A 27,627-nucleotide genomic window follows, 5' to 3' on the forward strand; every position below is an offset into this window, starting at 1 on the left:
AGAAGACGTGTTGTGTTTGTGTTTTTATCCGTTCAGAGACATCAGACGGCCTCTTTAGAAAAGAATTAAATTAGAGATAAAAAAGAGACGCGGGTCACTGTTGAGTCTTTACAGTCGGACCGATGTTTGGATCCAGATCCAGATCCAGGTGTGGCCTCAGTCCAGAGGTTCTTGTTTGATCCGGATCGGGGTGCTGTTCAGGGACCGACTCAGACGCAACTCACGACACACGACGTACTCGCTGAACTGGGACGAGTCGACGCCTCCACCGCAGGACGCCTTGACGCTGAAGCCTTTCTGGAAGAGACGTTCAAGGACCTGCAGGACAGACGGACGCTGGAGTTACCCAGAGTTCAGTGCAGCGGGAGGGGCTTCAAGCTTTAAACTAATGAATCAGTGAGTTTATTTATGTTATGAATAAACGTTCAGGGTCACTGACCTGCACCGAGTTCAGCCTGCAGTAGCCGTTCAGGGGGAAGCGGATCACGTGGGTGGGGTCCTGGTTCCAGCCGGCGTTCACAGAGTTACACATGACGTCTCCGGTCTCCGGGAAGACCTCCTCGATCAGAACCTTCTCCCCGCTCAGCGCGATCCTCTCGCCCAGATCGGGCGTTACTCGGACCACCAGACACTCGCAGGGCGCCGCCCGCCGGGCCTCACGCTCCGCCTGCCAGCGCTCCAGCTCCCGGACCATCGGAGTCAGCTGGTAGAAACGAGCCTCCTCGTACAGCTGGGGGAAGTCCTGTTCAGACAGGAAGTAGAACATCTCAGACAGGAAGTGGACCGTCCTGACCTCTGACCTCTGAGACCAACTCTTCTCCTTAAATCTGATTAAATCTTAGTGATGTTTCAGTTGTTTCTGGTTCTTGGAGCCGAGATGAGATGAGATGTGTTTTTTCTCACTCCGTTAGCCCGAGGCTTCATATCCTACCCCCCCACACACAGCCCCACCCCACCCCACCCCACCCCACCCCACCCCCCAGGGTAGCAGGGGTAGATGTGTTTTATGAAGAGGAACGTGTCCTCGGGCCGTTTGACTCATCGTCTCCAACTACAGCAGCAGATTCATGGATTCATTTAGTTAAACCCACTGGTGCTGCAGCCGTCGGCTCTGACGAGAGGACGCCGACTAACCGAGACAACGAGACAGGTGAGACCGGTGAGGACAGGTAGAGACAGGTGAGACCGGTGAGGACAGGTAGAGACAGGTGAGACCAGCGTCCAGACCAATGTTGTGCATGAACACGTTCATAGTTTTTTGAACTGATCATTTTTCCAACAGAGTTTCGTTCAGTCTGGAGGAAAATGTCAACAGCTGTCAGTCGACATCACGGCTGGTGCAGCTGAAGGAGAAGCCTCCTCTGCTACAGGAACAGCTGATCCACACAAACACTGACTTATTTCCTAATGTATTCTAAAAAGCAGGGGACGGGCTGGGGACGGGCAGGGAGGGACGGGCTGGGGACAAGCAGGGAGGGACAGGCTGGGAGGGACGGGCTGGTCAGAGATTCTGTTCAACAAGAACAGCTGGAACAAACAAATGAACATGAAGTAGTTTAGTCAAGACGATGAGACAATAATCAGTTGTTCCATTCATGGACATGATGGACATATTGGACAGGGTGGACGTACCTGGACGTACCTGGACATGATGGACATATTGGACAGGGTGGACGTACCTGGACGTACCTGGACATGATGGACATATTGGACAGGGTGGATGTACCTGGACGTACCTGGACGTACCTGGACATGATGGACATATTGGACAGGGTGGACGTACCTGGATGTTCCTGGACATAATGGACATAATGGACAGGGTGGACGTACCTGGAAGTCTTCGGGCAGCAGCAGTTTGCAGGTGCGCAGGAAGCTGAGGACGTATCTGAAGATGTCTCCGTCTCTGTCGATGAAGTAATGCTGCTTGAGACTGTCCAACACGATGGGCTCCGAGCCGCTGAAGAGACGACCGATCCTGGACACAGACACGGTCAGAACCCTGAGGACTTCATTACCCACAGTGCCTTTCACCTGCCCACAGCTGGTCTCAGGTGTGACTCACCTGGACTCAGGGAACTTGGTGAGCGTGGCCAGGCTGCTGGTGTACATGTGTCCACCCACGTCGATGTGGACGGGGGCGTTGGCTTTGGTCAGCTGGGCGGGCGATGGGATGCCCTGGGTCGTCATGGGCGACACAGGTGAGCGGCTCAGAGACATCCTGGACAGGCTCCGCCCCTCCTGTCACCGGGGACAACAGGTGAGGAGAAGAAGAAGAAGAAGAAGAAGAAGAAGAAGAGTCAAAACACTGGAACAAGAACTGGAACCATGAGACGCACAACAGACACAAGGACAGACACACAACACACAACACACACACAACAGACAACAGACACACAACACACAGGAACACACAACACACAAGGACACACAACAGACACACAACAGACACACAACAACACACAACACACAAGGACACACAACAGACACACAACACACAACACACAACAACACACAACACACAACAGACATCAACACACAACAGACATCAACACACAACAACACACAACAGACACTAACTGTTGAAAATAAATCGAATTGAATTCGGATCACGTGTAAACTCGTTCTTGGAAACCGGTCTCTCTCCCTGACATGGACCAACGACGCACACCAGACTCCATTAGAATATCTAAACATTTAAGGCGCTGATGCTAATCGGTGGAATCCGCGTTTGACCTTAAATTATTTGAGACACTTTCTCTACACATTTCGGCCTTCCGGTGAATTCGGGACATAAACATTGACTGGAGAACATTTTAATTCGATCGTTTTACGATCAGAGTCACACAAGACCCACAGCAGCGGCTCGACGCTGGAAGGCGATGGACCGGGCGAGCTAACAAGAAAAGTCCCGATTTAGTGGAAGAATATTCCGCTTAAGATCATTTACTGAGAGCCGAATTTACCTCTGAGTTATGATATTAATATTACATTAACGCTTTACTGCTCTGTGACTATTTATTTTCTAAACCAGCGAAGATTTAAAACGAGTGTTTTTTAAAATGGAGTCTGGTGTGGTATTCAGACACGTCGAACCGTCCGGCTGGAGCGGTCTTACCTGAGAGGACACCGACACGGTCGACATGTGAGCGGCGTCGAGCTGCTGCGTCTCCCCGCTTCTGGTCTCTGGGTCCCGGCTGGACTCACCGTCCTCAGTCTCCGGGTTCTCCGGAGTGTGTCGGTGTGTGTGAACCAGCCCGTCCGCGTCTCCACAATAGAGGGGAGGACTGAGAGAGGAGCGTCGCCCGGGGCCCCTCAGACCCCCGGGGCCCCCCAGACCCCTGGGGCCAGGATTAGGTTACAGCGAGTCTCTGGGAGAGAACAGACACATCCTCCCGGAGACCAGCAGCCTCGGCCGGCTCTCCCTCTGCAGCGGAACCCCCTCCCCCTAGACCCCCACCGACCCCCCACGTCCTCCGGCTCTGCGGACAGATGACGTCCATCGTCCCGCAGCCTGAGGACAAATGCGCCATTTCAATTATGGTGCACTGAGGATGGAGATGTGCGCCGGGAGGCTGCGCACATGGAGCCGCTCTCTGCTCCTCATCTGAGCCGAGATCAGGGTTTATTCCCAGAAATACAACTCTGATCATATAACAGGGTATTTTAAATAATATATATATATATAATGTAATATATGAAACATAAAAGAGGTCATAATGTACAGTTATATGATATATATTTATATATATGCCATACTAACAATGTGAATCAGTCTGATGTCTCTGGCCTCAGGCTGAAACTCCTGTTCTTTAAAGGAACCCTGCACAGAACCAGGGAACCATGTTCTCAGTTTAAAGATTTAAACATCTGATGGAGACGCTGCAGGCTGCAGCTCTAATCTTCATCAGGAAGAGGATGATGATGGAAAGGTTCATGTTAGACCAGGACCTGAGACCAGATCTGATCTCAGTGTGTGTGTCTGTAAATCAGCAGCGCCATCATGTGGTCACAGCTGCTGTCTCTAATGGATCTCTACCTACCGCTGGATCAGAACCATCAACAGCTGCTGGTTGACTTGGAGACATGATCCAGATGTTGGAACCAGATGGAAAGACTCTCACATGTTAAGATCTGATTTATTTCCTGATTGACAGAAACACAGATGTGGTTTTATTGACAGTCTAATGATCCATCCTGAGCTTTAATGATAATTAATGAGGCACAAAGATCAGATCACAGCAGGAACCTCTGACATGAACAACTTCCAGCTGCTTCCATTTATTTATCTTAATTATTGTTCATACATGAGAGAATGAACATTTTACAACATCTGATTTGATCTTGTGCTGTAGATTAGAAATGAATTTCCTCTGGTTGAGTTGCAGCTGTTTTCTCTTGAGAGAATCTGAGGAACATCAGATTATTATTATTATTATTATTATTATTACTAACAGTAGTAGCATTAACAGCATTACTATTATTATTATTGTTATAATAATGATTAAATGGTTCCAGTCATGCTGTAGCTGCTGCTGCCACTAGGTGTCACCACTGACTCAGGTCCAGGACAGAAGCTGCAGCAGCTGGAGTCTGAAACAGGAACATGTTCTTAACATCATTAGATCCATCACTAACAGATAAAAGATAACCACGACCTGAAATAAGAGTAATAAGAGTCTCTCACCAGTCATCACTGAGACTCATCATCATCATCATCATCAGCTCATCTTCATCTGTAGCAGCTGCTGCTCCACTGACACCATCAGGTCAGGTGGTGAACTACACCCTGTGACAACGCTGCTATTTTAAAGTCAAACATGAATAAAACCAGAAGATTCAGTTCTTTATTCATTTTATTGTCGTTACACAAAGTGTTAAGGCCTCGAGGTCGTCGTTAGAAGAAAGGAACATCATTCATGTTCTGTCCTGAACCAAAACCTGGGGTTACAATTCATAACCAATAGCAGCAGCAGTAGGTGGCAGTTAAGAAGACGAAGAAGACGAAGAAGATGAAGAAGAAGAAGAAGAAGAAGACAAAGAAGAAGAAGAAGAAGGCTGGTGGCGGTGGGCAGGTTAGCTGGCTGCTAATAGAGGAGTGTTCTGCTGATGAGACGTTTCAGACATTAACCTTTAACCTTCTTCACCTGGAAGACTGGTGGAGCTCAACATGCTAGTAGCATGCTACATGCTAGCAGTGCTAGTAGCATGTAGCATGAAGCTACAGTATGTCTCTTAGTTAAGATGAGCTCCTTAGATGATTTGGCCTCAGAAGATGAAGATCAGAATGATGAAGGTCACATGACTGATCAGCTGACCAAGCTTCAGATCATCAATCACTGAGGAAGAACATGTCTGTCTCTCTGTATGTCTCCATCTTTGTCTGTCTCTCTTTGTCTCTTTGTCTGTCTGTCTCTGGAGACGCTGCTGGTTTAAAATGTTTCGGCCTCAAAGATGAAACTTCACAGAAGTTGATAAATGTTGAGGATCCAGACTCTGATCAGCTGATTGATCTGTGACCAGCTGGTATCAGCTGATTGATCTGTGACCAGCTGATTGATCTGTGACCAGCTGATTGATCTGTGACCAGCTGATTGATCCATCAAACTCACCTGAATGTTTCAGTCGGATCAGAGCCGGTGTGGTTCTGATCCAGAGACGTGTTTAAAAGAACACGTCTCTGATGTCTTCTTCATCATCATCATCAGTGCAGGTCTGTGAAGGGTTTGCTGTAGTTGAACATGACGTAGTCCATGTAGTAGAAGTCAAAGACCTTCTGTCTCTCGGTGGTGTTCAGCTGGAGGAAGTATTTCTGGGTGATTCTGGAGGACGTCCGTTCTTCCAGCGGGTTCCTGTCTTTGAAGTCGGGGAACGTAAGGTTGTCCGGCGCCCCGACGCTGTGCAGCAGGAAGTTGGCTTCTTCCTCCAGACTCTCAAACTTCCCGATGAAGTCGTAGCGGAGGACGCAGGGGTGGCAGAGCTGGCTGACCGGCTCCCAGTGGATGTCCATCCCCACCGGCCGCCGCACGTCCAGCAGGTACTGGACGAACTCCCTGAAGGTGACGCCGGCGCCGGTGCGGAGGGCGGTGAGCGAGGCGTTGGCTCGGTACCTGGAGATGATGGGGCGTCCGAACACCGGGTGGTAGTACGAGTTCGGACTCTCAAACTTGTCCCTGAACGCCGACACCAGGCGCTCGAAGGGCTCCCGCACAAACAGCACCTTGGTGTAGGAGGCGAGTCTCTCGGCGACACCGGCGCCGCCGTAGCTCTCCAGGCGCCGCAGGCGGTTGGCGTAGTGCGCCGCATCGTGAGGAATGTCTTGGGTGGAAGTGGCGCTGCCGCCCAGCACCATCAGCACCCGCTTCCAGTTGGAGCAGCCAGCCTTCGGGACCTCACAGTACAGCAGCCTGGACCGGTCCTCCACATAAACTCTGGACACCTGCCGCCGGGACACCACGCGCCCAGAGACGCCCGGCTGGTACCGGCTGCAGATGTCCATCAGCAGTCGGCGCCGAGACGCCAGAGTCCTCGCCAGCTCGTCCTGCTGCTCCACCTCCTTTCCACCAGGGGGGGCGCCAGACGTCATTACGCTGCTCTTCAACAACTTCCTGTGACGTTTGGTGACCGGAGGCTTGGAGACGAGAGACGAGACGGACGAGGCGGATGGAGACACAGGAAGACGTCCAACGTCCTGCAACACACCACACACACATTAACACACACACATTAACGCACACACATTAACGCACATGTGATGTGAATGTGATGCTGTGAGTGTCTCTCACCTTCTCTACAGGCCACCTCGGAGCCGCCAGCACCTGGAGACCTGAAACACGCCAGACCAGACCAGATGAGACCAGACTAGTAGAGACCAGATTAGACCAGACCAGACCAAATGAGACCAGACCAGACCAGATTAGACCAGACCAGATGAGACCAGACTAGTAGAAACCAGATTAGACCAGACCAGACCAAATGAGACCAGACCAGACCAGATTAGACCAGACCAGATGAGACCAGACCAGACCAGACCAAATGAGACGTGATGAGTGGTGTGTTTCCTGTGGAGCTCTATACTACATCTGTTGTCGTGGTCTCATCAGCCTGCCCAGTCTTCATGGAATCCTGCAGTTATCCACTCCTACCTGAATGAACAATTCTCCAACCTGCCTATGATTCCTCTTACATTTTCAAACTGTCATGTAACATCATCAGTTTGTATCATCAGATTCCACATGTACGCTTTAGTCAGATATGTGTATCTATGACAGATGGATGTTTATCTTGCTGTTCTCTTCTCTCTTTCTTCTGTCTGTACCCGGCTGGCCTTAGGCAGATGGTTCCTCCATATGAGCTGGTTCTGGTTCTGGTTCTGCTCGAGGTTTCTTCCTGTTAAAAGAGAGTTTTTCCTGCCACCGTTGCCTTCAGGCTGCTCTGGGGGTTTCAGGCCGGGTTTTTGTAAAGCGTCTTGAGACGATTTGTATTGTTATTGACGCTATATAAATAAAACTGAATTGAATTGAATGAGACCATACCAGACCAGATGAGACCAGACCAGATGAGACCAGACTAGTAGAGACCAGATTAGACCAGACCAGACCAGATGAGACCAGACCAGTAGAGACTAGACCAGACCAGACCAGAGGACACACACATCTAAGATACGTTGATAACCGTCTCTTTGATCTTCCTGACAGTTGTTATAATCTCACTGATCAGCATCTCCCATGATCCTCTCTGCTTCCTGCTGACATGTCTGCATGAGGTGATTTATATTAAAATCACACCTGCTTCCTGTTTGTGACACACACACACACACACACACACACACACACAGTGTGTCCAGATGGCCTCTCAGCAGCTTCCTGTCTCTGAAGGTCAGCGGCGTTGTCCTGCAGCGGCTGCTGGTTATTTATTACCCAGAATGCACCTCAGTGTCACAAACTGATGATCTGAGATGTTTGTCTGGATCTGGTTTTAAAAGTCAGAACCAGAATAAATTAGTAATCAACAGTAAACAGAAACGGTTCAGAAACGGATTAAACTGGATTATAAACTGGATTATAAATCACTCCCCCAACAACCTCACTCCAAAACCAACACCATGATCTGAGTCTGAATTCATTTTCATTCTTTCTACCACACACAGACGAACGCTGCTTAGCTGTTAGCTGCTTAGCTGTTAGCTGTTAGCTGCTAGCTGTTAGCTGTTAGCTGCTTAGCTGCTTAGCTGTTAGCTGCTTAGCTGTTAGCTGTTAGCTGCTAGCTGTTAGCTGTTAGCTGTTAGCTGCTTAGCTGTTAGCTGTTAGCTGTTAGCTGCTTAGCTGTTAGCTGCTTAGCTGTTAGCTGTTTACCAACTCCTCCCTCTGGACTCTAATTAATGAGCGGCCTGCCGTGGTTCTGCTGAGCTCAGGTGACCCGGGGGTGTAGCGCGCTAAAGCTAACGGGAGGAGAGGAGCTGTTCTCCAGGGCTCCAAACACATTCTACAACGGTTCTAGTAAAAATAGAACCAGGCCAAGTCTCCATTTGGACGTTTTATTTAGCCTGGACGAGAGAGGAGGACAACAAGAGGAGGACGAGAGAGGAGGACAGGAAAAGGAGGACGAGAGCGTCCTCAGCGTGACCTCATCGTAGTCTGTGTGAGAGACATTGTATCATCATCATCATCATCATCATTTCACATTCAGGGGACATGTGGTCCAGAGACGTCTCCCGGCGTCCACTCAGAGACAGGAAGCAGCGTTTATCATGTTAAACTAGAACCTCTGCCCTCAGCCACCAGGGGGCGCAGCACATGATGTTACTCCACGGGTTCCACGGGTTCTATGGTATGTGGTCACGCCTCGTGTCCTCACCTCGTGTCCTCACGTTTCAACGTGTCTCTGATGTCTCAGATAACAATGATCCAGATCTGAGACACGTTCCAACACGTCTGCAGCTGCTCTTCTCCTCTGTCCATGTGACACATTCATTCATCACAACCTGCCATCAACGGAAGAACGACACCTGATCTCACCTGTGTTCACACCTGGTGTCTTCAACCAGCCGTAACGCCACACACTGTCACACACTACCACACACTACCACACACTATAACACACTACAACACACTATCACACACAGTCACACACAGTCACACACTACCACACACTGTCACACACTACCACACACTACCACACACTATAACACACTATCACACACAGTCACACACTGTCACACACTACCACACACTATAACACACTACAACACACTATCACACACTGTCACACACTACCACACACTATAACACACTATCACACACTATAACACACTATAACACACTACAACACACTACAACACACTATCACACACTACCACACACTGTCACACACTACCACACACTATAACACACTACCACACACTACCACACACTGTCACACACTACCACACACAGTCACACACTACCACACACTACCACACACTATCACACACTACCACACACAGTCACACACTACCACACACTACCACACACTATCACACACTACCACACACAGTCACACACTACCACACACTGTCACACACTACCACACACTGTCACACACTACCACACACTATCACACACTACCACACACAGTCACACACTACCACACACTACCACACACTACCACACACTACCACACACTATCACACACTACCACACACTGTCACACACTACCACACACTACCACACACTACCACACACTATCACACACTACCACACACAGTCACACACTACCACACACTATCACACACTACCACACACTATCACACACTACCACACACTGTCACACACTACCACACACTATCACACACTACCACACACAGTCACAGACAGTCACACACAGTCACACACTACCACACACTGTCACACACTACCACACACTGTCACACACTACCACACACTACCACACACTACCACACACTATCACACACTACCACACACTACCACACACTGTCACACACTACCACACACTACCACACACTACCACACACTATCACACACTACCACACACTACCACACACTGTCACACACTGTCACACACTACCACACACTATCACACACTACCACACACAGTCACACACTACCACACACAGTCACACACAGTCACACACTACCACACACTACCACACACTGTCACACACTACCACACACTGTCACACACTACCACACACTACCACACACTACCACACACTATCACACACTACCACACACTACCACACACTGTCACACACAGTCACACACTACCACACACAGTCACACACAGTCACACACTACCACACACTACCACACACAGTCACACACAGTCACACACTGTCACACACTACCACACACTGTCACACACAGTCACACACTACCACACACAGTCACACACAGTCACACACTACCACACACTGTCACACACTACCACACACTGTCACACACTACCACACACTACCACACACTACCACACACAGTCACACACTACCACACACTATCACACACTACCACACACTACCACACACTGTCACACACTACCACACACTATCACACACAGTCACACACTATCACACACAGTCACAGACAGTCACACACAGTCACACACTACCACACACTGTCACACACTACCACACACTGTCACACACTACCACACACTGTCACACACAGTCACACACTACCACACACAGTCACACACAGTCACACACTGTCACACACTGTCACACACTACCACACACTACCACACACAGTCACACACAGTCACACACTACCACACACAGTCACACACAGTCACACACAGTCACACACTACCACACACTACCACACACTACCACACACTATCACACACTACCACACACTACCACACACTGCCACACACTGCCACACACTATCACACACTACCACACACTACCACACACAGTCACACACAGTCACACACTACCACACACTGTCACACACTACCACACACAGTCACACACAGTCACACACAGTCACACACTACCACACACAGTCACACACAGTCACACACAGTCACACACAGTCACACACTGTCACACACTAACACACACTACCACACACAGTCACACACAGTCACACACTACCACACACAGTCACACACAGTCACACACAGTCACACACTACCACACACAGTCACACACAGTCACACACTACCACACACTACCACACACAGTCACACACAGTCACACACAGTCACACACTACCACACACTGTCACACACTACCACACACTGTCACACACTACCACACACTGTCACACACAGTCACACACAGTCACACACAGTCACACACTACCACACAGTCACACACTACCACACACTATAACACACTGTCACACACTATAACACACAGTCACACACAGTCACACACTACCACACACTATCACACACAGTCACACACTGTCACACACTACCACACACTATCACACACTACCACACACAGTCACACACTGTCACACACAGTCACAAACAGTCACAAACAGTCACACACAGTCACACACAGTCACACACTACCACACACTGTCACACACAGTCACAAACAGTCACAAACAGTCACAAACGTCAAGCACCCTGTTCTTCACATGTAGAGGCAAGAAAGAGGCATCTAAACTGGGCTGGGTTTACCATCACGTGAGTAAGCGTATTGCGTCATTTCCTGCTTCTGCACCGTGTGGTATTGCTGTTTACAGAGTGTTAGCGTCGCTCAACTTCCAAAAAACGTTCTGTTTATTGCGGGGAATTCTTACGCATCTTCAACCACCTGTCCTCTATAGCTACTTTTTGAACCACACACTCTCTCTCTCTCTGCTAAGCAACTTTGTCTGCTAACGTTAGCGAATTAACCATGGCTTCTCCCTCTGCTTCCTCTTCTCTCTCCTGCATCTCGTGCCACATGTTTAGTTACTCCTCTGCCTCCTTTAGTGGTAATGGTGTGTGTAACAAATGTAGTTTATTCGTAGCACTGGAGGCGAGGCTTTCCGAATTGGAAGCACGGTTCCGCACCATTGAAAAACAACCAGCAGCTAGCCAGGGCCCTGTAGCCGGTGCGGACCGACCAAGAGTAGCTCCTGTTAGCATAGCTCCAGTTAGCATAGCTCCTGTTAGCATAGCTCCAGTTAGCTGTCCCCCAACAGCTCCCGAGCAGCCGGGAAACCAGGGCGGCTGGGTGACGGTACGAAGGAAGCATAGTCCCACAAGGCCCGTGGATCACCACCAACCCCTTCACGTCTCCAACCGATTTTCCCCACTCAGCGACACGCCCGCTGAGAAACCAACTCTGGTGATTGGCGACTCTATTTTGCGGAACGTGAAGATAGAGAAACCAGCGACCATAGTTAGATGCATTCCAGGGGCCAGAGCGGGCGACACTAAATCTTACCTCAAACTGCTGGCTAAGGCTAAGGTTAAATACAGTAAAATTGTTATTCACGTCGGCAGTAACGACACCCGGTTACGTCAGTCGGAGGTCACAAAACTTAACGTGGAATCGGTGTGTAAGTTTGCTAAAACTATGTCGGACTCCGTAGTTTTCTCTGGTCCCCTGCCCAACCTGACCAATGATGACATGTTTAGTCGCACGTCGTCATTCCATCGCTGGTTATCTAGGTGGTGTCCAGCAAACAACGTGGCCTTCATTGACAATTGGCACACTTTCTGGGGAAAGCCTGGTCTGATTAGGCGAGATGGCATCCACCCAACTTTAGCGGGTGCTGCTCTCATCTCTAGGAATATGGCCGTTTTTATTAACCCCCCGAAACCATGACAACCCAGAGTTCAGACCAGGAGGCGGAGTTGTAGTCTTACACACTTCTCTGCCGCTTCTCTAGGACTGTCTCACACCCTAAACTCTATAAACTCTATAGATGTTCTGTCTGCTCCCAGATTATTTAAACCAATAAATAACAACAGAGGAGTTTCTCATAGGAACCTTATTCAAATCAGTACAAGTTCATTGGTAGAACAGAAGAATAGGAAAATTAAATGTGGTCTTTTAAATGTCAGATCTCTCTCATCTAAATCTCTTTTAGTGAATGATCTGATAACTGATCATCAGATTGATCTTTTTAGTTTGACTGAAACATGGCTACAGGATGATGAATATGTTAGTTTAAATGAGTCTACTCCACCCAGTCATAGTAATTATCATATTCCTAGAAGCACAGGTAGAGGAGGAGGAGTGGCAGCAATCTTCCACTCTGATTTATCTATTAATCCTAGACCTAAGGAGAGCTTTAATTCATTTGGAAGTCTTACTCTTACTCTTGCTCATCCAGACCAGAAAATACAAAAACCAATTCTTTTTGTTGTGGTGTATCGCCCACCTGCTCCTTATTCTGAGTTTTTAGCTGAATTCTCTGAGTTTTTATGTGATTTAGTTCTTAGAACAGATAAAGTCATTATAGTAGGTGACTTTAACATCCATGTTGATTTTGTCAGTGACAGCCTTAGCTCCTCATTTACATCATTATTAGATTCAATTGGCTTTTCTCAGAACGTAAACGGATCAACTCATAGTTTTAATCACACCTTAGATCTTGTCCTAACATATGGCATAGAAACTGAAGGTTTAACAGTATTTACTCATAACCCTCTTTTGTCTGATCATTTCCTCATAACCTTTGAATTTGCAATAATGGATTACACAGGAACTGAAAAGACATTTCATTACAGTAGATGTTTATCTGACAATGCTGTAACTAGATATAAAGAATTAATTCCTTCTTTATTTACCTCAGTGCCATGTACCAATGTTGTGGACGACAGCAACCACAATTTAACCCCTGCACTAATAGATTATTTTGTCGATGGCACTGCAGCATCGCTTAGTTCAACTTTAAACTTAGTTGCTCCTCTGAAAAAGAAGGTCATAAATAGGAGGAGGCTAGCTCCATGGTATAATTCACAGTTGCGCTGTTTAAAACAGGCAGCCCGAAAGCTAGAAAGAATTTGGCATTCCACTAATTCTGAAGAAGCTCGCATAGCCTGGAAAGATAGTTTAACAACTTATAAAAAAGCTCTCAGTAGTATTAGAACAGCATATTATTCATCATTAATAGAAGAAAACAAGAACAACCCCAGATTTCTTTTCAGCACTGTAGCCAGGCTGACAAAGAGCCACAGCTCTGTTGAGCCATCTATTCCTTTAGCCCTCAGTAGTAATGACTTCATGAGCTTCTTTACTAATAAAATTGTCGGCATTAGAGAAAATATTCAAGGCATCCTTCCAACAGCTGTTAAAGATGCAAGTACAGCGACATTAGAAACTTTTGTAAGACCTTATCAATATCTGGAATCCTTCTCCCCAGTAGATCTTCTTGAGCTCTCTTCAACAATTACAGCATCTAAACCATCAACCTGTCTTCTAGATCCAATCCCAACTAAATTGCTCAAAGAAGTTTTTCCATTAATTAACACCTCCATATTGAACCAGATAAATTTATCTTTATTAACAGGATATGTGCCTCAGTCTTTTAAGGTTGCTGTAATTAAGCCCTTACTCAAGAAAGCCACTCTAGATCCAGATGTTTTAGCCAACTATAGACCAATCTCCAACCTTCCTTTTATTTCCAAAATTCTAGAAAAAGTTGTTGCTAATCAGTTGTGTGACCATTTAAACAGGAATGGTCTGTTTGAAGAGTTTCAGTCAGGTTTTAGAGTTCATCATAGTACAGAAACAGCTCTGGTTAAAGTTACCAATGATCTCCTCATGGCTTCAGACAGTGGACTTGTCTCTATACTTGTTCTGCTAGATCTTAGTGCTGCATTTGACACTATTGATCATAATATTTTACTACAGAGACTTGAAAGTGAGGTCAAGATTAAAGGAACTGCATTAGACTGGTTTGAATCCTATCTATCTGACAGATTCCAGTTTGTTCATGTCAATAATGATTCCTCTACTTATACAAAAGTAAGTTATGGAGTTCCTCAGGGTTCTGTGCTAGGACCAATACTCTTCACGTTATACATGTTGCCATTAGGCAAGATTATTAGAAAACATGGCATAAACTTTCATTGCTATGCAGACGACACCCAGCTATATTTATCTATGAAACCAGATGAAACTAATCAGCTGGTTAAACTCCAAGCATGCCTTAAAGACATAAAGGCTTGGATGACCTGTAATTTCCTACTCTTAAACTCAGACAAAACAGAAGTTATTGTATTTGGTCCTAAGCATCTCAGAGATTCATTATCTAATCACATGGTGTCTTTGGATGGCATTACCTTGGCCTCCAGTACTACTGTAAAAAACCTTGGTGTTATATTTGATGAGGATATGTCCTTTAAATGTCACATAAAGCAAGTGACCAGGACTGCCTTCTTTCACCTGCGTAATATCGTCAAAATTAGGAACATCCTGTCTCAGAGTGATGCTGAAAAACTAGTTCATGCATTTGTGTCGTCCAGACTGGATTATTGTAATTCATTACTGTCTGGCTGTCCAAATAGCTCTTTAAAAAGCCTCCAGTTGATTCAAAATGCCGCAGCAAGAGCATTGACAGGAATTAGCAAGAGAGATCATATTACTCCAGTTTTAGCTTCTCTTCACTGGCTCCCTTTAAAGTCTAGAATAGAATTTAAAAACCTCCTCCTTACATACAAGGCCCTTAAAGGCCTAGCTCCATCGTATCTTAAAGACCTTATTGTACCATATCATCCCAGCAGATCACTTCGGTCTGAAAGTGCAGGCCTACTCGTGGTTCCTAGAATTTCAAAAAGTAGAATGGGAGGTAGAGCTTTCAGCTATCAGGCTCCTCTCCTGTGGAACCAGCTCCCAGTTTGGGTTCGGGAGGCAGACACTCTCTCTATTTTTAAGGTCAGGCTTAAGACTTTCCTTTTTGATCAGGCTTATAGTTAGGGCTGGACTAAACCATCCCTTAGTTATGCTGCTATAGGCCTAGGCTGCTGGGGGACGATGCACCAAACACATGTCCTCCTTCTTTCTTCTCTCTCCTCTCTCGCATCCTCCACTTTCTTTTCTCTGGCACAGAGCTCTTGCCCTCTAATTTCCTATATACTACTAGTCATGTAATTCTGTGCTATTACTATGTAGAATGTTTACTGCTGTGTGTGTCCCACCCCCCCACCCCCCTTCCCCCCTCTTCTTGTGAGTATCTCTGGCCTGGAGTGGTGTGTTTCCCGTGGAGCTCTATACTACATCTGTTGTCGTGGTCTCATCAGCCTGCCCAGTCTTCATGGAATCCTGCAGTTATCCACTCCTACCTGAATGAACAATTCTCCAACCTGCCTATGATTCCTCTTACATTTTCAAACTGTCATGTAACATCATCAGTTTGTATCATAAGATTCCACATGTACACTTTAGTCAGATATGTGTATCTATGACAGATGTATGTTTATCTTGCTGTTCTCTTCTCTTCTCTCTTTGCTGTTCTCTTCTCTCTTTCTTCTGTCTGTACCCGGCTGGCCTTAGGCAGATGGGTCCCTCCATATGAGCTGGGTTCTGCTCGAGGTTTCTTCCTGTTAAAAGGGAGTTTTTCCTGCCACCGTTGCCTTCAGGCTGCTCTGGGGGTTTCAGGCCGGGTTTTTGTAAAGCGTCTTGAGACGATTTGTATTGTTATTGACGCTATATAAATAAAATTGAATTGAATTGAATTGAAACAGTCACAAACAGTCACACACAGTCACACACAGTCACACACAGTCACACACTACCACACACAGTCACACACTACCACACACAGTCACACACAGTCACACACAGTCACACACAGTCACACACTACCACACACAGTCACACACAGTCACAAACAGTCACACACAGTCACACACAGTCACACACTACCACACACAGTCACACACAGTCACACACAGTCACACACTACCACACACAGTCACACACAGTCACACACTACCACACACTACCACACACAGTCACACACAGTCACACACAGTCACACACAGTCACACACTACCACACACAGTCACACACAGTCACACACAGTCACACACTACCACACACAGTCACACACAGTCACACACTACCACACACAGTCACACACAGTCACACACAGTCACACACTACCACACACAGTCACACACAGTCACACACAGTCACACACTACCACACACTACCACACACAGTCACACACAGTCACACACTACCACACACAGTCACACACAGTCACACACAGTCACACACTACCACACACAGTCACACACAGTCACACACAGTCACACACTACCACACACAGTCACACACAGTCACACACAGTCACACACTACCACACACTACCACACACAGTCACACACAGTCACACACTACCACACACAGTCACACACAGTCACACACAGTCACACACTACCACACACAGTCACACACAGTCACACACAGTCACACACTACCACACACTACCACACACAGTCACACACAGTCACACACTACCACACACAGTCACACACAGTCACACACAGTCACACACTACCACACACAGTCACACACTACCACACACAGTCACACACTATCACACACAGTCACACACAGTCACACACTACCACACACAGTCACACACAGTCACAAACAGTCACACACTACCACACACTACCACACACTACCACACACAGTCACACACAGTCACACACTACCACACACAGTCACACACTACCACACACAGTCACACACTACCACACACTATCACACACAGTCACACACAGTCACACACTATCACACACTACCACACACAGTCACAAACAGTCACAAACAGTCACACACTACCACACACTACCACACACAGTCACACACAGTCACACACTACCACACACAGTCACACACAGTCACACACAGTCACACACAGTCACACACAGTCACACACTACCACACACTACCACACACTACCACACACAGTCACACACAGTCACACACAGTCACACACTACCACACTCGTCTAATCGACAGTTTTTCTCGATGCTCAGACACGTTTCTCCTTTTCTCTAAACTGAACAGAAAACCTCAGACTCTTCTTGTAAAACCAAACTTTCAGCTCTAAACTGTTTCTTCTGAGCTCAGAACATTCACTTGTTGTCAAATCGTGCCCCGAGTCAATCAAAATTAAAAACTCTACTGAGCAGTCACTAAACACTACGTAACACACAAAGCTCAGGACATGAAGCTGTAGAAGTAAATGTTCATTGTTCACCTGTACATCAGCACCTGTACATAGTAAAAAACATAAAAAGGACAATAAACAGAAATCTTGTGCATTTACACGTCTCACATGAACTCCTCTCAGATCTCCATCCATCGTAGAGTCTCACTAACCAGTGCTGATATATGTCCCTCACATCATTAACCACAGGTGTGATCAGGTTTGAGTTGTGTTCAACCGGTGACACCAGTGTTTTAATTGTGTTTGACTTTTGCCACCTGTGCTCACCATTATGCAACACAGGTGCATCACAGTGAAAATGTGTTGGCAAGTTGTGTTTAAACAGGTGAAAGGTGCTTCTGGTTTTGATAAAGGAGTGACTGGTTCAATCAGTGGGTTCAGCAACTGAGCGTTTGGTTCAGCAACTGAGCGTTTGGTTCAGCAACTGAGCGTTTGATTCAGCAACTGAGCGTTTGGTTCAGTAACTGAGCGTTTGATTCAGCAACTGAGCGTTTGGTTCAGTAACTGAGCGTTTGATTCAGCAGCTGAGCGTTTGGTTCAGACGAGACGTTTAGTGTTTTAGCAGCTGAGAAAAACTGGAACTGAATCTGGTTCAAGTTTATTTTAATGATATTCAGTCAAAGCTTTGATGGGTTTTCGTTTGTTAGTCGTGTCCTCTGGTCTCTGACCATCCTGCAGATTGACTCACGTGTCTCTCACTTGACTCACTCAACATGTCTCTTCAGTGTCCATCTTTACTCCTGAAGACAGATGAACTGAGACGTACTGGACAAAGGAGACGAGGACGAGGACACTGACCTGAGTTCTGCTGCAGTACCGTCTCTGTCAGGTCCTGGAGGTGGACCAGCAGCAGCAGAGATCCAGCTCCCAGCAGCACCAGGACCCACCAGGACCAGGACACAGTGAGGGACAGCTTCATGAGGACGGACAGCACCGAGTCCTGCAGCCTAGACCCCACCCGGCTCATCCCAGATCAGCCACAAACGACCAGCCTGAGGACAAAACAAACACACTACGCCTGAGGAGACAACGAAGAGGGCCAATCAGGTGGCTCCCTCTGGGGGACAGCAGCCAATCAGATGAGACCTCTGTCTCTAAACTATAACCAGAGCATCAGCAGAAACTTTATTATCATCACACAGACAAACGAGGACATTTAGTGACAGAGGAGCAGGAGAAAACAGACGGAATAAAAAATAAATGAAAAGATAAAGAGTTAAATAAATAAAGAACTGATGTTGTTATTGCAAGACTGGAAGAGAGCAGCATGTTCTAACACATCTGAGTGTGTTTGTTATTGTGTGTTATTGTGTTATTGTGTTATCGTGTGTTATTGTGTTATCATGTGTTATTGTGTGTTATTGTGTGTTATATTCCTCTCCTGCTGACGCTACACTTCCTGTCCCATGAGGCCGAGCAGGAACATCTGCTTCTTTGGAGTCAGACAGCAATAAACACACACACACACACACACACACACACACACACACACACACACACACCCACCAATACACACACACCCCCACCCCTACACACACACACTCCCCCCTCCCCCCACACCTCTCTGCCTACTGATATTAATGACGGTTTGTTCTGACCTGAGATGTTCAGAGGAGAAAATACAGGAAGTAGCTCAGCGCAACAAACAGGCGGCCATTTTGTAAATCTGAAGTCAGCGATGACCACTCACTATGACCAACCCCCGCCTCCACCCACGCCTCCAGCCACGTCTCCACCCCCGCCTCCAGCCACGTTGCCACCATCGTCTCCACCCACGCCTCCACCCACGCCTCCATCCACGTCTCCACCCACGTCGCCACCATCGTCTCCACCCACGCCTCCACCCACGCCTCCACCCACGTCTCCACCCACGCCTCCAGCCATGTCTCCACCCCTTCACCTCACATCAGATCAATAACTGAATCTGATTAAATCAATGTGAAACCAGATCAATGTGAACAGGTTTCACATTGATCTGGTTTCAGATCGGTGTGAACAGCTGTTGTGATGTCAGAGCTCAGTCAGAGATCAACAACCATGTGATGAGTTGCAGAAACAGGAAGTGATCGTTCATGTTGAGATGCATCAATATTAGGATCTGACCCAAGTCTGAGTCAGCTGATTGGAAACTCACCAGAGAACTAGACAGGGGACTAGACAGGGAACTAGACTGGACAGGGAACTACAGAGGGAACTAGACTAGATAGGGAACTACAGAGGGAACTAGACAGGGAACTACAGAGAGAACTACAGACAGAACTAGACAGAGAACTAGACAGAGAACTAGACAGGGACCTACAGAGAGAACTAGACAGGGAACTACAGAGAGAACTAGACAGGGAACTAGACAGGGAACTACAGAGAGAACTAGAGAGAGAACTAGACTAGACAGGGAACTACAGAGGGAACTAGACAGGGAACTAGACAGAGAACTACAGAGAGAACTATACAGGGAACTACAGAGAGAACTACAGAGAAAACTAGACAGAGAACTAGACAGGGAACTACAGAGAGAACTAGACAGGGAACTAGACAGGGAACTACAGAGAGAACTAGACAGGGAACTAGACAGGGAACTACAGAGAGAACTAGACAGGGAACTACAGAGAGAACTAGACAGGGAACTAGACAGGGAACTACAGAGAGAACTAGACAGGGAACTAGACAGGGAACTAGACAGGGAACTAGACAGGGAACTACAGAGAGAACTAGAGAGAGAACTAGACTAGACAGGGAACTACACAGGGAACTAGACAGGGAACTACAGAGAGAACTAGACAGGGAACTACAGAGAGAACTAGACAGGGAACTACAGAGAGAACTAGACAGGGAACTACAGAGAGAACTAGACAGGGAACTAGAGCCCCATGCTGATGATAATAGGCTGCGCTGCTTGTTAACTGAGCCCTGCTCCATGACTGAAGGCGAACAAACAGCTGCTCCACTCTCAGACACTGAGCTCAGACTTTATTAAAATATCTTCAGGATTTTAGAGGTCTTATTAAAAACAGACGTCTAGTGAAGTTCCTGGTTCCTGGTCCTCATCGGGGGTTTAATTCTCTCTATAGTGTTAGATTGTGATCTGTTCATATACGTTATCCCATAAGATTACCGACTCATCAGCGAATGGAGGCCTCTAATCTTCTTAGGCCGTGGCCAAGGGGCTCGGGGCTCTTTGTTTATTGTGGCGGAGGAGGAGGAGGTTATCAACTCACTGGATTTACAGATTATATTCCTGGTGCTTTGTATTTCAGCGCTCTGCAATCATCCCTCAGTCCTTCCTCGTTTACTGCTGAGGTGATCATCAACCTGAGAGCTTCATCACATAAAACATCATGAAATCAGCAAAGACAGGAAGGAAAGACTTTAGGAAGCTACAGGAGACCAACTCTAGGACGTTTGACATCAGAGAGGGACTCAGTGTTCAAAGATCAGGATCAGAACGCAGCGTCCTGATTGGTCAGAACCTCAGCATGTGACTGTTTTCTGTGTTGAGGTGGTTGATGCAACGTAGATAATAAACAGCAGGTGCAGCATGGACAGAGACGTGGGGACACGTCCTCGTCAGTCTCTAAGAGACGCATGGTCTGACCTGAGTCTTGTTGCAGGAGATGAAGGAAGAGTTACCAACATCATCTGAAAGGTCAGCGGCAGACAGAGATGACTTTCAGGGAATCTTTCTGATGTATAATTAATGGCCGGCGCCCATAAATAACCGTCCTGTGTAGAGCGACGGTGGAGTGTGGTTGTAGTCATCAGCGTGGGTGGAGGGGTTGTGTTTCCTGTGTTCAGATCAAAGGTTCTTGTGGTAATTGAATCCTTCATGTGAAATGATTTAAATAACACAGCTCATATTCCTGCTGCAGCGTTACCCATCAACAACCAGACTCTCTCTGACTGTGAAGCTTCAAATCAGAAGAAGAAGAAGAAGAAGACGACGACGACAGCGTTCAGAGTTCTGACTCGTCACTAAAACACCTCCATGATTAAACAGACTCTGATGTTTGAAATGATTCTCAGGTTTATTCAGAGACGACTCCAGACGCTGGACGCTCGCTTCATTAAAGAATAATAATAATAATAATAAATTTTATTTATAACGCACTTTACATCAAAGCAATGACCTCAAAGTGCTACAATGCACATAAAACAACATAAAGACTTTAAAACTAGACATTAAAAATAGCAGTTTTAGCCATAGGCTTTTATAAAAAGATGAGTCTTAAGGCCTTTTTTAAAAGAGTCCACAGTCTGTGGTGCCCTTAGATGCACAGGTAGAGTATTCCACAGGCTGGGTGCAGCTGAACAGAAGGCGCGGTCGCCCATGGTTCCAAGCCTTGTCCTTGGAGGCTGGAGGAGGTTGGCCTGTCCAGTGCGGCGATGGCGTGAGGAGGAAAGGGGGGTGATGAGTTGTTTGAGGTAACCGGGGGCAGTGCCATGGAGGCACTGGTGGGTCAGAAGGGAAACTTTGAATTCAATCCTGTACTGGACAGGAAGCCAGTGAAGGGATTTGAGGATGGGTGTGATGTGGTGGTACTTCCGCACCCCCATCAGGATCCTGGCAGCACAGTTCTGGATGTACTGCAACTGCTTGATTATTAATGATCTGACATTCATTCATTAAAACATGTTCAGACTTCAGCAGAAACACCAGTTTTACAAGAAAATATGATGAAAACCACAACTCCTCTGTTTGTTCTAGAAACACAACAGAAACTAAGACCTGGATGAACCCTGACAGATGAACGAGGGGTTAATTAATGGACCAGAGTCGTTAATTAAGATGTAGAGCTGGTGTTTGTGGGGTCTCCTCCATCTCCTCGTCTTTCATGTGTCTTCACTTTTGTCCTCAGACATTTTAAATCCTGACGCTGCTCTCAGAGCTGGAGCTTCCGTCCTGATCTGGATCTAAGATGTAAAAACTTTATGAACTGATACCAGATCTTTAAATGAAGATGGATTAGAACAGTAAAGATTTATTTTGTAAAGCCAGCTCTGAGTCAACCAGCAGGAACTACTGATTATAACCCTGAGCATGCTCAGATGAATGAAGGGGGCGGAGTTAGCATCTGATGACCAATCACAGACATTCAGTCTACAGAGAGGAAGTCCAGACTCTGGAGGACGGTCATCCTGGAACTGGAATGCATTCTGGGATACCTGCTGATGATAAAAGGGACGGGGCCAGAACACAACCAGGCATCTGGACTAGACCTGGTCACATGGTCCTTTGGACTGGACCAGAACTTGGACAGAGACTGAAGAAGAAGAAGGAGGAATGTGACTGATGACCATCCAGCGTTCGTTGTTGTTGTCTCTGGTTACTTCCTGTCTGAGGACCCGGGTTCAGGAGGATCTTATTTCATGTTGATACCGGCTTCACTGTCACACCGAGGGTCGGGTTATGTCCTCAGGACTGTTCAGGTCCACAGAGCGAGGAGCAGCTCAGCAGGGTCGACTATTTTTAGCAGCGAGGAGAGAAATAATTCAACACGATCACGGAGCAGCTCGCTCTACGTTTCCCTGAGAGAGGAGACGAATCCTGGGACGTGATCTCAGCTCTGAGTCAACACATTCACTTGGTCCTGGTCTGACAGAGACATCATGTGTTCATGCCTTCACACTAAATGTTCAAGACGTAACATCCTCCATTAATCTGCTGCCAGGCAGCGGTTAGCATGTAGATGCTACAGAGGCTAACAGTTAGCATGCTATATACCACAAATACAAAGAAAACGACCAAAACACAAAACTTGAAGCTAACATGTGAGAACTCCTGACCTTTGACCTGGAAAGATAATTCCCACTCATGAGGTTGTGAACGCCACTAGAGGGCGCCACTCACACCAACTCAGTAAACACGACTACACGTTAACGTCGGTTCTAGACGAAGACGTTCATGTCTCTGGATTTTAGTCCATCTGATCGGTTGCTAATGCTAATGCTAATCCATAATCTCCTTAATCCTTGTGAAGTCAAGATTCTCAAACATAAACTAATTGTTTTAGTTTTGACTGATCAATGACCGGATCTGTCTACGTCCTGGTGTTTCAAGTCTAAAATAAAAACAAGATTTTAGTTTAAAAGGTGAAGAAGAAGAAGTTGTTTCCAGTGAAAAACGTTTGTGTTGATCTAAACGGAGCATGGACACGACTTTTTAGGCTGCACAATAAAAGACAGGTTTATTTTTCAATGAATAATCTAATAACAGTTGTTTTTATAGTTTTTGTTTCTTAAACAAACTTTAAATAGTAAATAATGCACAGACCAGACTAAACCCACCGTCTAAATAAAGAGTGGACGGAGACCAGAGGACAGCTGAGACAGCCGAGACACGTCTAAATATAACCACACACTGACCAATGTCTGGAATGGACAGCTGACACGTCCACACCACGTGTCCTGACACCAGAACCAACGTTCATGAAGCTGCTTCTGTTCTGGTTCTAATGCGTCTGAAGACTCATGAACAGAGAGACAATAAACAGTGGACGTTCAGGAACCTGTGGGACGTCCTCCTGGGATCTTCTGGGTCAGGTTCTACTTGTCACATGACAAACTCCTCAGAAACCATTGGTTCCAGAGAGCAGACAGGTGGCGTCCTCCAACGCTGCTGGACTTTGAATGAACTTCATGAAGTTTGACACCAGAAGCAGCTTCAGACGGATCTGAACATCTTTAGAAGCTGTTGTTATGAACGTGTCCTCAACACGTCCATCACTGTCCATCACTACGTCCATCACTATGTCCATCACTACGTCCAGCACTACGTCCAGCACTACGTCCATTACTATGTCCATCACTATGTCCATCACTACGTCCAGCATTACGTCCATCACTACGTCCATCACTGTCCATCACTATGTCCATCACTACGTCCATCACTGTCCAGCACTACGTCCATTACTATGTCCATCACTGTCCATCACTATGTCCATTACTATGTCCATCATACGTCCATCACTATGTCCATTACTATGTCCATCACTATGTCCATCATACGTCCATCATATGTCCATCACTACGTCCATCACTATGTCCATCACTATGTCCATCATACGTCCATCACTACGTCCATCACTACGTCCATCACTGTCCATCACTATGTCCATCACTACGTCCATCATACGTCCATCATACGTCCATCACTATGTCCATTACTATGTCCATCACTATGTCCAGCATTACGTCCATCACTACGTCCATCACTACGTCCAGCACTACGTCCATTACTATGTCCATCACTATGTCCATCACTACGTCCAGCATTACGTCCATCACTACGTCCATCATACGTCCATCACTATGTCCATCACTATGTCCATCACTACGTCCATCATACGTCCATCATACGTCCATCACTATGTCCATTACTATGTCCATCACTGTCCATCACTATGTCCATCACTATGTCCATCATACGTCCATCATACGTCCATCACTACGTCCATCACTATGTCCATCATACGTCCATCATACGTCCATCACTATGTCCATTACTATGTCCATCACTATGTCCAGCATTACGTCCATCACTACGTCCATCACTGTCCATCACTATGTCCATCACTACGTCCATCACTGTCCAGCACTACGTCCATTACTATGTCCATCACTGTCCATCACTATGTCCATTACTATGTCCATCATACGTCCATCACTATGTCCATTACTATGTCCATCACTACGTCCATCACTATGTCCATTACTATGTCCATCACTACGTCCAGCACTATGTCCATCACTATGTCCATCATACGTCCATCACTATGTCCATCACTATGTCCATTACTATGTCCATCACTACGTCCAGCACTATGTCCATCACTACGTCCATCATATGTCCATCACTATGTCCATCACTATGTCCATTACTATGTCCATCACTACGTCCAGCACTATGTCCATCACTACGTCCAGCACTACGTCCATCACTACGTCCATCACTACGTCCATTACTATGTCCATCACTGTCCATCACTATGTCCATTACTATGTCCATCATACGTCCATCACTATGTCCATTACTATGTCCATCATACGTCCATCACTACGTCCATCACTATGTCCATTACTATGTCCATCACTACGTCCAGCACTATGTCCATCACTACGTCCATCACTATGTCCATCACTATGTCCATCATACGTCCATCACTATGTCCATCACTATGTCCATCATACGTCCATCACTATGTCCATCACTATGTCCATCATACGTCCATCATATGTCCATCACTATGTCCATCACTATGTCCATCATACGTCCATCACTATGTCCATCATACGTCCATCACTACGTCCATCACTATGTCCATCACTATGTCCATCATACGTCCATCACTACGTCCATCATACGTCCATCACTACGTCCATCATACGTCCATCACTATGTCCATCACTATGTCCATCATACGTCCATCACTACGTCCATCATACGTCCATCACTACGTCCATCACTACGTCCATCACTGACCCAGATCAGTCCAGACCTCCACCTGACAGAGGACTGGGACCAGCTCATGTCCACATTCTGTTTCACTGACTCCATCCATCTGATGAAAAGACTAAAGTGTTGTTTTCATGTTTCCTGAAACATTTTCACCTGCGACGTTTCTCACCTGAACACTGAAGCCGGAAGTGAACCAACCTGATAATACTGATAACGTGTTCCGTTCTCCAGCTCACCTGAACCTCCCCGCCTCCACTCACCTGTGTGCGGCTCAGCATGGACGCTGTCGGCGGAGTTCTCCGGTTCTCCGGGAAAACAACCAGTAACGGGTTCAGACCGCGGACGGGACACCGACACCGGGACCGGGGACGGAGACCTGCCGGCTCCGCGGGGGAAGACCGGTCCGCTGAGATGAAGCCGGAGGGCGGGAAGGAAAACGCCCAAAGTTCCGCATAAAGCTCCGGAGAGAGTTGAGTGTGGACGGCGAGGAAGACAAGATGGCGTCAAGCTCCAACAGAGAGAGGAAGACACCGGATGTTCACCAGTCAGACCTTCACAATAAAAGCACCGGATTCTAACGAGGTTAGAAAAACTCACAGACTTTAATTTATCTGATTCAATGAGACAAGGACCTGAAGGTCACGGTCCGTCTTTGGTTCTGATTCATGAGTTAATCAGTTAAAGACTGACTCAGGTTCTTCTTCATTGTGTTTCTGATTTTAATTCTGCTCATGGTTTAAAACACTGATCTGCTCCTTCACAGGTTACAAGACTATCTGCACTGCTGCTAAATACTACATAGTACTTTATTTGTACTATTATTAGATAGATAATTCATTGTCCAGTAGCATCATTATAAAGTTGTTCACCAGATTCTTGTCCTCCTCCTCCTCTCCTTCCCTGATACACCCCACGCTTCCCTGTCCTCACAACCTCCACCAATGGTTCGGTTCGAGGAGGTTCGCTCACTCTGCAGTGCTCCCAACACAAGCCTCCGACACATCTGCCAGGCTGCAAGACTGCCCTCTCCCAGGGACC

General features: G+C 46.8%; 2 protein-coding genes across 3 annotated transcripts; both read right to left on the reverse strand.

The window, feature by feature from the left end:
• Positions 1–82: 82 nt before the first annotated feature.
• Positions 83–3,188, reverse strand: LOC311496142 (BTB/POZ domain-containing protein kctd15-like). The gene is made up of 5 exons (XM_084555908.1): positions 3,116–3,188; positions 2,063–2,238; positions 1,831–1,975; positions 440–742; positions 83–318 (listed from the first exon to the last, which is right to left on the reverse strand). The coding sequence occupies exons 1-5, from the start codon at positions 3,140–3,142 to the stop codon at positions 157–159; spliced, it is 813 nt and encodes a 270-aa protein (XP_084412034.1). The 5' UTR covers positions 3,143–3,188; the 3' UTR covers positions 83–156.
• A 987-nt stretch (positions 3,189–4,175) lies between these two features.
• On the reverse strand, positions 4,176–27,209 carry LOC311496287 (carbohydrate sulfotransferase 8-like). 2 transcript variants are annotated; one of them, XM_084556085.1, is made up of 4 exons: positions 26,850–27,209; positions 18,936–19,129; positions 6,783–6,823; positions 4,176–6,688 (listed from the first exon to the last, which is right to left on the reverse strand). In XM_084556085.1, exons 2-4 carry the CDS (start codon positions 19,102–19,104, stop codon positions 5,702–5,704), a joined length of 1,197 nt encoding a protein of 398 aa, XP_084412211.1. In that variant the 5' UTR covers positions 19,105–19,129; positions 26,850–27,209; the 3' UTR covers positions 4,176–5,701. The 2 variants fall into 2 exon arrangements, with proteins under 2 accessions (XP_084412211.1, XP_084412212.1); XM_084556086.1 differs by having other exon boundaries at positions 26,826–27,209.
• Positions 27,210–27,627: the final 418 nt, after the last annotated feature.

This window comes from Chelon labrosus (assembly GCF_963514085.1).
Source record: "Chelon labrosus genome assembly, chromosome: 11".
Classification (NCBI taxonomy): domain Eukaryota; kingdom Metazoa; phylum Chordata; class Actinopteri; order Mugiliformes; family Mugilidae; genus Chelon; species Chelon labrosus.

Bases quoted from the DNA above. Each gene is read 5' to 3' on its own strand.
- LOC311496142 (XM_084555908.1), bottom strand. From the start codon at position 3,142: ATGTCGACCGTGTCGGTGTCCTCTCAG. The intron at 1,976-2,062 runs GTGAGTCACACC...GTCTGTGTCCAG, and splicing joins ACCAAGTTCCCTGAGTCCAG to GATCGGTCGTCTCTTCAGCG. The intron at 319-439 runs GTCAGTGACCCT...TCTGTCCTGCAG, and splicing joins GCAGGCTGAACTCGGTGCAG to GTCCTTGAACGTCTCTTCCA.
- LOC311496287 (XM_084556085.1), bottom strand. From the start codon at position 19,104: ATGAGCCGGGTGGGGTCTAGGCTGCAGGACTCGGTGCTGTCCGTCCTC. The intron at 6,824-18,935 runs GTCAGTGTCCTC...GGCGTGTTTCAG, and splicing joins GGTACTGCAGCAGAACTCAG to GTCTCCAGGTGCTGGCGGCT. The intron at 6,689-6,782 runs GTGAGAGACACT...GGTGTGTTGCAG, and splicing joins CGAGGTGGCCTGTAGAGAAG to GACGTTGGACGTCTTCCTGT.